General features: G+C 45.0%; 1 protein-coding gene across 2 annotated transcripts; it reads left to right on the top strand.

Moving 5' to 3' along the window:
• Positions 1 to 812: 812 nt before the first annotated feature.
• PNSB5 (NAD(P)H dehydrogenase 18) lies at positions 813 to 4,075 on the top strand. Of its 2 annotated transcripts, XM_088960415.1 has the most exons (6): positions 813 to 1,339; positions 1,423 to 1,483; positions 2,903 to 2,965; positions 3,079 to 3,137; positions 3,253 to 3,538; positions 3,764 to 4,075. In XM_088960415.1, the coding sequence occupies exons 1-5, from the start codon at positions 1,010 to 1,012 to the stop codon at positions 3,514 to 3,516; spliced, it is 777 nt and encodes a 258-aa protein (XP_088816541.1). In that variant the 5' UTR covers positions 813 to 1,009; the 3' UTR covers positions 3,517 to 3,538; positions 3,764 to 4,075. The 2 variants fall into 2 exon arrangements, with proteins under 2 accessions (XP_088816541.1, XP_088816540.1); XM_088960414.1 differs by lacking the exon at positions 3,764 to 4,075 and having other exon boundaries at positions 3,253 to 3,600.
• The last annotated feature ends 8,592 nt before the right edge of the window (positions 4,076 to 12,667 follow it).

The raw sequence follows: 12,667 nt of genomic DNA, 5'->3' as shown, positions 1-12,667 counted from the left end.
AATAAGTCATTTGCAGCTGCACATTGAGAACTTCTCATGGGGAGTTTTCAATGTGTGGCTGCATTGACCGGTTGGGAGTGTCTGGTTTGTAGTAGATCTGAACTTCATTATACTGGCACCCATCATAATGGGACCTATCATGTATGAGATGTGTAGTGTTAGATCATGTTAATAGGGTATTGGAACATGTTTTGTTGGGAGGTGATCTCTACTCAACTCTATGTGGGGTGCTTAGGAGGCATACTCTATTTGTGGAACTCATGTGAATTCATCCTTCTGCCTCTACAATAAGAAATCGAAACGACTGTCCTTACACCATCCTCACACTCCCTTTTAGCCCTGCATTGGGAATATTTCCCTATAAAAAACATTCAAATAGGAAATGTTTCCAATGCACGGCAAAGTGAGGACTAAATCCGATCTCCTATAATACAACCATGTGGATGATTTGGCCACATAGCACATATCAGCATTCATTGGGGATGAGTCCAGAATCTATATCACCTATCAATGAAATACATTCTAACCCCCTCCAACATGGCACCACACATCTCATCAAGATTTTTAAAACTGGATCAGACAGAGAACTGTTTTAGGAACTGGTTCCCAGGTCAAACGGTCCAATCGTGAACAAACAATTCATTTTGACAAAAAAAATAAATAATTATTATAATAATGTTTTAAAAAACAAAAAATTGAAAAAAACTATTATCCGAATTGACAGCTCGACCGTAGGATTAGCGATTTACTGACCAAACCAATAGTTTTTTATCAAAAAGCGGTGATTGCCCGATTTGAAAAACAGTGCATCTTATACATGGCACGTTCCATTCTCAAGGTGAAATGTTCGGTGCCATGTTGTTGGAATGTGTTTTGTTGATAAGAGATCCAATCATTAGGATGCACTGTTGGGATGTAAGGTTTGCAGCGCTTTGTAAGGATCCCATGCGAATTCCAAGCGGATAAGGGGCAAAACGGCTCGTTTTCGTTCGTTCAAATTGAAACAAAAATGAGGATAACCCAAAAAAAGGAAGGGAAAAAAAATGAATTAAGGCGGGTAAAAGGCGAAGCTCAAGCTGCTCAACGAAACAGAGAGCAAGAGATGGCGGTCTCATCCACTCCTGTTGTTCTATCTGCCAGTTCGGTCCCAAATATCATCTCTAAACCCCTTGAAGTTAGGATTAGGATTTCGTCCAAGATAAGTCCAAGTTCTCAGATCCTCAATTTCAGTCGAAGGCTTAACAGCTCCACCAGACTAAATGCTGCCGGGTTGTCTGAGATAGAGCCAGATCTCATCGAAGATAAGCACGACCGTTGGGCGACCAATGGCATCAGCCCTGTAAGTATATTGGTTCTTGAGTAACCGTCTAGTTTTTCATTTAGTTTGTTTGATCTTAAATTACTTTATATTCTGAATTTCAGGAAGATTTTGTCTATGGAGAGTATGATGGGCACCACACTTACCATGAAGGACATGAAAAAGGTATTGAAATTGTATTTTTAGTGTTTAGGGCGTTCATTTTTATTCTTTTATCTGTTTTTGTTTTATTTGATCAGGTTGTGTTCTGCTGATTTAATTCAATGTAATAATGTATGTAAAGTAGGAGTTCCTGTCATTTGCTTGTCTCATTGTTTCCCCCCTCTGAAACAGCTGTCATGTTGGCTCTGCTCTTAAAAATGGTGGAATATTGTTATGCTTACCAAAGCTTGACAAACTCAACCTAATGTCCTATTTGAACTTCTTGCACTCTTCATCAATCAGTTTTGAATTATGAAGTTCCAACTTGGGGGAAAAAACTTGATAGGCCTTAGAGGAATTTTCCCCCACTTCGAGCGTGAGGGAAGCTCCAGAAGGAAGACGAGACAGAGATGGGAGAATTGAATTGTTCTCTTTTCACTCTTACTGTAATGACATATATATATATATATATATATATATAGGAGATGCTTAACTGAATTCGGTTATGCCAGAGAGGCACAATGATCATGTGTAACTAATTAAAATCTGTCAATGAGTGGCTTCTATTCCCTGAACCGTATGGGTCTGGTAATATTCCTTCGGGGTCGTTGCATCCCTTGTGGTAGAGCACAGTTATCAGGCCGTTACTGCTCATGTGAGGGATGGCGGGTATCGGGCGAGCTTCCCCTATCAAAACTCTGAATTTCAATGATCTGGATGAAAAGTGCCAGTGCAAACATTCCTAAATCAACTCTTTTGAAAACCAATTGGCATATTCCAATCTAGGCCATAGGATGACAGTCCAGCTTTTGGGTGAATTGGCACATTGTGATCAAGAAGGAATTTGCCCTAGTGCGAATTTCCTTCAAATTTCCATGCTAGATTTCCAAATAATTAAGTTCCACAAGTAAACAAATATTCCATTGAATTCTATGTCACTACATCATCCCATACCTTATTCCTTGTGCAATACTCCCATGCTGATATCGTAATGAAAGTTGCGTTCAATTTTTTTATATCTCCATTACTTTCTATAACTGTTGTTGTTTGTCTAAATCTGATGTCTCAGTACCTTTATTTGCCTTCTCGTTAAAAGACATCAAGATGCATGTACAAGTAGTAAACCATGGATGATGGTATCTCATTATGTATGAAGGGGACTGGGGATGTCACTGCATTCACCCTTTGATATGACCCTTGAAAAGGAATTGGATCATCTGATCAATTGATGCTTAAATCATTTTTTAGATGGCCTGTAAATAAACAAAAAGGAGGTTCGTTTACTTGCTTCTAACTTGATGATGTATCATTTATTGATGAACATGTTCATGCTAAGGTATTAATGCTCCAGTATTTTTGCCAATGGCAAAAGTCCTCTTTTCCACAAAATTATTCACTTTTTTTGGAATTCCCTTAATTTTTGACATAAGTTTTACATTGTAGGAACATTTTGGGGAGCAGTTGCAGAAGAGTATGCCGCAATGGAACCCCCTACCGGTTTCCAGGGTACTTAGTTATTTACTATTGCTGATCACTTTTATTACTCAGGAATCAGGAAACAAGAAAACTGGCAGTGGTGATGTTGTCTTTTCTCTCTCTTTTTTTTTTTTTCTTGGCAGGGATTATATCATGGCTTTTCCTTCCAGCAATTATTGCAGGGTTGGTTTACCATGTTCCGGTATTGTCATAAGAACCTTTAACTTCTCTCTAGAACTGCATTTGAAAAATGGCTGAAGCCCTCTTCATGAATTAACCATTTCTCTCATCAAAGAACCTTCTGATCTGCCTTTCAGGGGGAGTACTTGTACATAGGGGCTGGAGTTTTTGTAGTGATATTTTGCATGATTGAGATGGGGAAACCCGATAAACCTCACAATTTTGAACCCCAAATCTACAATATGGAGAGAGGAGCTCGTGACAAGTTGATTTCTGATTACAACACAATGGACATATGGGACTTTAATGAGAAGTATGGGGACCTTTGGGATTTCACTGTGAAGAAGGATGACATAACAAAGAGAGAATCATTTCCTCCTCGAAACGGAACATTACTGTAATTGCATTAGAGGGTATCAGAATGTAAATCTTTATACACACTTGTTCATTGATATCTAAATCTGTATATGTCCTTTTTAGCTTTCTATTAGCCTCTATTTTAATCCATGGATTCATGGGAAAGTGGTGAAAATTCTGAAAGGATAAAGAAGAAGAAAACATATTAACAAGATGAAAGAAACTATAGCTGCAAAAGTTCAGACTTTCTTTCTTGATTTTACCTTTGAGTGATCTGCAATCTGCATGCAGGTGTAGTCTCCCATAGCATCTTTTGATCTGGGTAACTGATTGGAGGGTTTAAATTCAATGTTATCTGGGCATGCAGCAGTGTGGACGATCATATTCTTTAATTTGTTTGTCACATATAGAACTTCTGCATCCAAATACATAAGGGTATATTCTCTGGTGGTTTAGGTGCTACCTTGCCACCTATCCAATTTTGTACTCTTTTTTATTTTAATGAGATTTTCTTTTTATTTATCGAAAAAAATGCATAAGGGTATATATAGCCTGACAGTTTTGTAAATTATGTTTAGATGAATTTATTTTGGAACCTAAAGATTTCCCCTCTTGTTTTGTTTCCTATAATACTTCCGTGAATATCTGCAAAGTAATGGAATGAAGAACTTGAAGGACTAATTGGAGGCTTGATGGAGGATGATTTGACCTGACCCCTTGAGACAATGACACGTGGACCTAACTCAACACGAGCAACAGCTCAGCACCGCAGCCTAATTGCGACTAAGTAATGAGCTTGTAGGACAGCTCGCTACGTCATAGCTTGCTACAGGGGGAGCTCGCTACAGCGCGAGCTCGAGGTCCCCCGAGCTACCGAAAGGGAATACTCCAAGACTATCCCAACTCGTGAGCTAGGGTAACCAGCTCGTTCCAACAGTTAGGCAAAAAAACTGCCCCAAAGACAACCTTGAGAAGGGTCGCCTTGAAGTACCCTTAGGAGCTCGCTACAAAGTGGCTTGCGACAGGATAGTTCGCTACAAGGTAGCTCGTGACTAAGCGACGCGATGCTTTCAGGAGGCTTCTATCTGACAAGATTATACCCGTCAAACAACGCCACGTCTCCTGATTGACGCCGTAGTCCCTGCCCATTCGACAGACTGTACCCACGCCTCTCGACAGATGGTGGTGTGCCTGTCCTCGCAGGATGTGTCACCCATCCAATTGGGTAGTACATTGCAACGATCACCTGCGCAGCCCTGGCAGGTAATGACTACGACAGAAGCCTAGTGGCGGTTATGCCCGATTTGACAAGAACGCCTATATAAGAGCTCCCTAGTTAGAAGGACTCTCTCTCAAACACCTGAGATCCTATCTGAAATTTACTTGCTCTCAAGCTAATCTTGAGAACTCAGTGATCCAGCGTGACCTACACTCTTAGCCTCTTTACACTCTTACACTCTTACTTTCTTTCCCACCGTTCTAACTTAAGCTTCGGAGTATTCCTGCCGAGCGAATCCCCCGGGAATCCTTCATCTTTTCCTTCTTAGGTGTCGTCCGTTGCCAGTTAGGAGCCAGTTAACAGCCAGCTAGGAGTGCCCGGATTGTGCCGCATCATTTGGTGCCGTTTATGGGAAACACTTCCAAAAGCCTTCCACTAAGCTTTTACAGTTTTCTTTTTTGAAAACTCAGCATTCATGGCTTCCTCTAGCAATGCCGGACATGGTGCCAGCCAGAACGCTTTTGGGGAGTAGCCCCAACTTCCTACTATCTGTATTGGGCAGTTCACCGTCCTCCTCTCCGTGGACGAAGTCCCCAGTTTGAACGTGTCTCTCACTGTGGCACTCGTGGTTGCTCTACTCCCTTCCACAGTTGGAGCAACCTTTGCTAAACCCTCGGTTGTGCCCCCAGCGGCCAACCCAAACTAGTTGGAGGACATAATGCAGTGCATGCGAGCCATGCAAGATCAAATGCAACAATTTCAACAATTCAAACTCTACCAACAACAAGTGATGCACCAGGTTTCCCAATACCAGTATCAGCAGCATTTCCCTTCTTTGCCTCAGGCCCAGCCGTCGCTTCCCCCTCAGCATCTGGCCACGAAGCAGACCAAGCCCTCCCACTGGAGTGAACAACCTCGTCAAGGAGAGGCCTCCCAGGCCCAGGATTTCGCCAAGAGCCAAGCCTCTTCCCATAGCCAAAAGGAGAGGCCAGCCACTCTCGCCTCGTAGCCCGTAGGCAGGTCGGGGGCCTCCCATCCAACCAAGCCCGTATCGCCCCAACCTTCGCAGTTTGAGCTCTCGTTCGTAGAGAATCCGTTCGAGGTCCTAGCCGCTGACTATAGGCAGGGTCCTTCGGTTCAGAGCCACCACCAGCAGTTTGATCCCGTCGAGCTCAGTGACACTAAAGCATCAAGCACCAACGCTGAGCTAGCAAAACAGCAGCGAAGACACCGGCGAGCTCGTCGAACTGCTACCCGAGTCTCTCCCGAGTTCAAAGGAAAAGATGAGGTATGCTCAAGTGAAGTGAAAGCTACCCCTCTTCTCTCAGTTTCTTTCTCATTATCTCTAAAACTCCTTGTTGTCTCCATGCCAAGGGACTTCAAGCTCCCACCACTGGATAAGTATGATGGATCCTTCGATCCAAATGACCATGTGGACGTCTGTAGTCCCAAATGCACCTGGCAAGAGCTAGTAAATCCTGCATGTGCGTGGCCTTTTCCACCACCTTTAAAGAGGTTGCCCGCACATGGTACCGTAACCTCGCGCCCGGTTCAATAAGAAGCTAGGCGCAGTTCGTACAAGTTTTCACCTCCCACTTCGTCACCAACGAAAGGTGCCCGAGAACTTAGGAAAGCCTCTTCGGCATAATTCAAAAGGATGGGGAGTCCATTCGAAGTTACATCAAGCGGTTCAACGACGCTTGTTTACAGATACCCGACCTGGATCCCGCAGTTCGCCTCACCGCAACCAAGCGGGGTATCACCCACAAAAAGTTCAAGTGGCACATAGTTGTCAATCAACCCAAGACTGTGATCAAGTTTCTTGAGCTCGCGGATCGGTTCATAGGGACGAAGGAGGAAATCAACTAGAAGGGCGAGCAGACCCTTGAGAAAAGGAAGAGGGAACCAGAGCCCCCAGCTCAAGGCGATAGTAGGAAGAAGAAGGACCAAGCTCGGGGGCAAAGCCAAATCAACCTTTCCGAGCTCCAGCAATAGGAAGGGACTATACACCCCTCAACACAAAGCAAGCTGAGACCCTCATGGCGATCAAGGACGCTCCGTACGTGAAGTGGCCATCTCGGCTGAAGTTGGACCCTAATGTTAGAAATAAAAATATGTACTGTAGCTTTCATAAAGATCACGGTCATAGCACCGAAAATTGTAAAAATCTCCGCAATGAGATAGAAGAACTCATCCGTCGCAGATATTTGAGAAATTTTGTACAAAGTAATAATAATAATAATAATAAAGCATGTCGGCAAGGGGAGCAAAGTAGAGATGCTCCTGAGTCCAGCAGGCAAGTGGAATAGCCGTAGAAGCAGCCCCCCAAAGAGAGACCAGTTTGGGGTGTTAGACAGTTTTGTATGCCCTTAGCTTCAATCAAGATGATGTACTTTAATGAGTTTATTATAAATGAACAAAAGTGCATATTTGATTCATGTTCCCTTGGTATGTTTCTGTGTAATACCCTTAAACTGGACACTTAATGAGACTCGTGTAAATTTAGAATGTTCACAGTCAGTGGGTCGATCTGGGGAGACCTATCCTGACAAGGTTGACACTTTGGTGCCACCAAGTCGGTTGGGGTGGCTTGTCTCAATTGCCAGGGTGAGACCCTAGGCACATACAATGTAGGATTAATTGAATCTATGAACTGGACCAGATTTCTAGTATTGCCCTAAACCTTGGAGATTGATGGGCAAAACTGGAAAGTTACACCCAACCCCTAGACTCGATTATGATACTTCACTAGGTGTCAGATTAGGTTGTCTTTGATATACTAATCAGTGAGATCCTTTGCGGGGGTCAAAACCTGGGTATGTTGGGATAGTCTAAGAATTCATCTGAGTGGGTGATCATAGTGACAGGATCATCCCCTTTGTCGGACAAAGGTAATGATCGGGGATGCACTCTCACTAATGGAAACCAAGACTGCCGGCAGCCGATTTCAATCGTTGAGATTTGTTTTGCAAAATGTATTTTATATGTGATATAAAATTATATATATAATGGTTTCGAAATGATTTGCAAATGGTTTTAATTCCCGGGATCCATATAAGCAGAGAGTGCAACACTGTTCCTTGCAGCCGAGGGAGAGGTCCTCTCTTGTCGGGCAGTGTATGATCATTATGGGCTGAGAAGTTAAGTGTAAGACCATTGAGGATAATACCTGATGGGATAATCTTGCATCTGCCCACAATCCCTAGGTGTTACAAGGTGGCTTGGCCCAGGGACCACTTAATGTAAGTGTTGGGCCCATAGAAACCATGAGATGGTTTTCAGGGGGTGCACTGTCCATAATAGTGTATTCGGCCAAGCCATGTAACAAAGGCTGGGCCGAACCCATGTGGTTGATGTGGAGATCAATAGTAGGGTCCCATGCCAGACAAGGAAGCCCAACCGGACAACAGTTTGGAAGGCCAAATGAATACATAGCCTTAAATGGGCCTTAAGCCCATTTTGAACTGGGCTAATTTGATTAGTCACTTAAAGGGGCGAATTCTGAGATGGATCAGCTGATAGGATTGGGCCCAGACCCTATCCACTTAGAGATTCCAAGATCTAAATAAGATTTAGATCTGGAAGCCTCCTAATTAGATTAGGAGATGGCTGATCTAATCTGTAGATAAGATAAGGGTTATCCCTTATCACTTAAAGGGACTTCTAATCCAAATATGATTTGGGTTAACAACTCCTAATGGGATTAGGAGCTGATCCCTTTGAGATTATAAAAGGAGGAGGAGGCGGCAACCTTTAGATATACAAGATACACACTCCTGTCTTCAGAGTTGAAATCACAAGAAGGGAGAATTCTGCACCCTGCAAATATTCTCTTGCCGCCTCCTTCTTGCAGCCGCCGCCTCCAGCAGTTCGATCTCCAGTTCTTTGGAAAAATCAAGATTTGATCTTGAAACCAATCTTTTGGAGAAAATATTGGTTGGAGTTGTATTCACAAGCCATTCAGTTAATTCTTGCGAATGATTAGGTTCTTTTGGAAAAACACTGTTGATTTTGCTCCACCCTGCACTGCGCCATCTTCAGTGGGAGCAGATTTTGGATCCTTCCTTGGGCGTGAACACCTCCGTTGGGAGATACTGCTTCTCCGTATCAGGTATAATCCCTCCCTACTTCTTTTGGTTCAGATTTGGTTCAGTTTGTGGTTCAAGAATGATCCTTGAAAATATGATTTTCTAAATAGGGAATTCGATTCCCAATTGAAGGGAGAGAAAAATTTTTGAAATTCGCCCCCTTATTCCGCAATCTTTGGGCGTCCATGTGATGGATATCCTATCCCTTCATGGGGGACCATCCACGTCATAGTTGGAGGCTCGATTATGGCGGGTTGTACCTCAGCTGCAGCTCGCGCATCAGCTTGCGAAGCTGCCAGGGAAGAGCAGAACCCCCCAAAGCGGCCAAGGATGGAAAATCCCATCTTCTTCACAGAAGTTGACACGCGCGGGGTCCACTACCCCCATGATGACGCACTCGTCATAACGATGAAGATCAACGATTTTGAAGTCAAGCGTGTCCTCGTCGACTCAGGCAGCTCGACGAACATCCTCTTCAGAGCAGCCTCCGACCAACTACAGCTCTAGGAGAGCAACCTAAAGCCCACGAACACTCCCCTGGAAGGCTTTAGTGGAGAGGAAGTCAGGCCCATGGGAAGGAATATAGTACCCGTGGAGGTCGGCACTTGGCCTAGCATAGTGAGGCTCAACCACGATTTCTTAGTGGTCGCAACCCGCTCCCCGTATAATGCCATAGTAGGTCGATCGATTACCCATGCCTTATGGGCTGTGGTGTCCACCTACTACTTGGCCATGGAGTTCCCCACAGTTTGAGTCTCGCAAGTGCTATGTCGCCACCCTTAAAGGGAAATCCAAAGTGGCCGATGACCTCGAGCTGGAGCGACCGACGGAGCAGAGCGAGGAGCGAGCTGCTCCCACAGAAGAGACTGTCTCCATCCCAGCCTCGATGGAGGACCCAACCCAAACTCTTCAGATTGGTGCTTCCATTGAGGAGCCTCTGCAATCTAAATTGGTTTGCTTTTTACTTGAAAATTTAGATGTTTTTGCATGGTCTGCGGCAAAAAATGCCCGGCATAGACCCTAGCATTATAACTCATAAGCTTAATACTTATCCTATAGTTAGGCTCATTAGACAGAAGAAACGCAACTTAGCCCCAAAGTGATGGAGGGCAGTCAACGAGGAGGTCGGGAATCTCCTTGTAGCCGATTTTATCAGGGAAGTCCATTACCCGAGCTGGGTGGCCAACCCCGTTTTGGTGAAAAAGGCTAACGGTAAATGGCACATGTGCGTCGACTACACCGACCTGAACTGAACTTGCCTAAAGGACTGCTTCCCACTCCCCAGAATTGACCGTCTGGTGGACGTGACATCGGGGCGCGAGTTGCTGAGCTTTCTAGATGCCTATTCAGGCTACAGTCAGATCAGGATGGACCTGACAAATGAAGAAAAGACTGCCTTCATAACCGAGCTTGGCCCGTACTGCTACAAGGTCATGCCCTTTGGGCTAAAAAATGCCGGGGCAACCTTTCAAAGACTTGTAAATAAACTGTTTGAGCAATTGATTGGGCAAAATGTAGAATGTTATGTAGACAACATGGTCATCAAAACCCAATTCTCATGTGATTTAATACAAGACTTGAATTTAGTTTTTGAAATCCTGCGTAGGTTCAATATGAAGCTAAACTCGAATAATTGTGTCTTTGGTGTCACATCGGGTAAATTTCTGGGATATGTCGTAAACCGGCACGGCATTGAAGCCAACCCAGACAAAATAAAGGCTATCCTAGTTATGAGACCACCCCGAAAAATGGAGGGGGTTCAGAGGCTGAATGGTCGAATAGCCGCCCTGAGCCTTTTCATGTCCAAGTCAGCAAATCGCTGCCTACCTTTCTTTAAAGCAATCAAAAGCAAAGGGTTTGAATGGACCCAAGATTGTTAGCTCGTGTTTGGCGAGCTCAAAAAGTACCTCGCTAGCATACTGATCTTAACCCGGCCCGAAGAGGGTGATGTTTTGGAGTTGTACCTCTCGGCAAGTGACGAAGTGGTCAGCTCGGTACTAATAAAAGAAGTAGATCGGGTCCAACGACCTATCTACTATGTTAGTAAAGTGTTGTTGGAAGTAGAGATAAGTTATCTAGAGATAGAAAAACCGGCGTATGCACTGGTTATTGCAGCCCGAAAGCTCTGTCCATACTTTCAAGCTCACACTATTATAGTCTTCACCAACAAACCTCTGAGGCAAGTCCTTCTCAAGCCCGAGGTCTCTGGTCGACTGACGAAGTGGGCCGTTGAGCTCAACGAGTATGACCTCCAATACAAGCCACAAACTGCTATCAAGGCCCAAGCCTTAGCAGACTTCGTCATGGAGTGCACTTTCAGCTCTGAAGTCCCAGGCTGGTTGAGTCCGAGCACCGTAAGGTAGCAGCCAGTGCGGCATCTCTCCTGGTTATGCCAAGTGCGAACTGGGATGAGGAGCCCTAGATCCTTCACGTAGATGGCTCCTCGAACCAGTAGGGCAACGAAGCCGGAATAGTTCTGCACGGCCCAAGTGGCATGAAACTGGAGTTCGCACTACGCTTTGAGTTTGTGGCATTCAATAATGAAGTAGAGTATGAAGCGTTGATAGTCAGGCTAGCTCTAGCCAAAGAAATGAAAGCCAAGCACATTATCATCTATAGCGATTTCCAGCTCATGGTCAATTAGGTCACAGGAGAATACGAAGCTCGCGAACCGACTATAATTGCCTACTTAGCCAAAGTAAAAGAGTCTCTACCCAACTTCCAGTCACACTTCATCAGGCAAGTCCCGAGGTCCGACAGCGTTGAGGCCGACGCCCTGTCCCGGTTAGCCAGCACCAATGATAACACCATGAGAACCGTGTACATAAAGAACCTGCATCGGCCTAGCATTCTCTAGGGGGCAGAGGAGGTCGTTCCTGTCGTTCAAGCAGAGCCGAGCTGGATTGACCCGCCCGCCAAATACATCATGATAGACGAATGGCTGTACCGAAGATCCTACTTGCGCTGTTTGCAACCTTCCGAAGCCGAGCCCGTACTCCGTGACACTCCTGAGGGCCTATGCGGCGGACACTTAGGGGGTAGGGCCCTCGCCCAAAAAGCACTATGATAGGGATACTACTTGCCAACAATGAAAGCAGACGCTATTGAGCTCGTCAGAAAGTGCGACAAGTGCTAGAGGCATGCCAATATCCACCATCAGCCTGTCGCCGATCTCAAGTATCTCACTAGCCCGTGGCCTTTTGCGCAATGGGGCATCGATATACTTGGATCGTTTCCACCAGCAACAGGCCAGAGTAAGTTTCTAGTGGTAGCACTGGATTATTTCACCAAGTGAGTAGAAGCCGAACCTCTTGTAACGATCACAGCCCGAAACGTCCAGAACTTCTTTTGGAATAACATAGTATGCCACTTTGGGTTACCTCGAGTATTGATTTCTGATAACGATAAGCAGTTTGAAGACATCAAATTCCAGAACTGGTGCCAAGACATGGGGATCCGACAGAACTTCACTTTGATCGCACACCCTCAAGCAAATGGTCAAGCAGAGGTCACGAACAGAGCTATCCTTCGCGGATTGAAGGCACGGTTAGACCGAGCTAAAGGACTATGGGCAGACGAGCTACCTAGTGTTTTTTGGGCTTACCGAACCACTGAGAGGACCGCCACAGGAGATACTCCCTTCAACCTCACCTACGGCACCGAGACAGACATCCCAGCTGAGATTGAAGCCCTCTCACTTCGACTGGAAGCATATGATGACAAGGCAAATGAAGACGAGCTACGTACCAACCTCGACCTACTCGACGAGGTAAGGGACCTTGTGTATATCAGGATCGCAGCTTACCAGCAAAGAGTAGCTTGGTACTATAACGCCAGGGTCAAGAAGCGGAACCTCCGCGTCGGAAACCTGGTCCTTCATAAAGTTAT

Source organism: Nelumbo lutea, chromosome 1 (assembly GCF_056320005.1).
Source record: "Nelumbo lutea isolate HS-2025 chromosome 1, American lotus-T2T, whole genome shotgun sequence".
NCBI lineage: Eukaryota > Viridiplantae > Streptophyta > Magnoliopsida > Proteales > Nelumbonaceae > Nelumbo > Nelumbo lutea.
The sequence above is the reverse complement of the archived record's forward strand: the minus strand, read 5'-3'. Positions and strand labels throughout refer to the sequence as shown.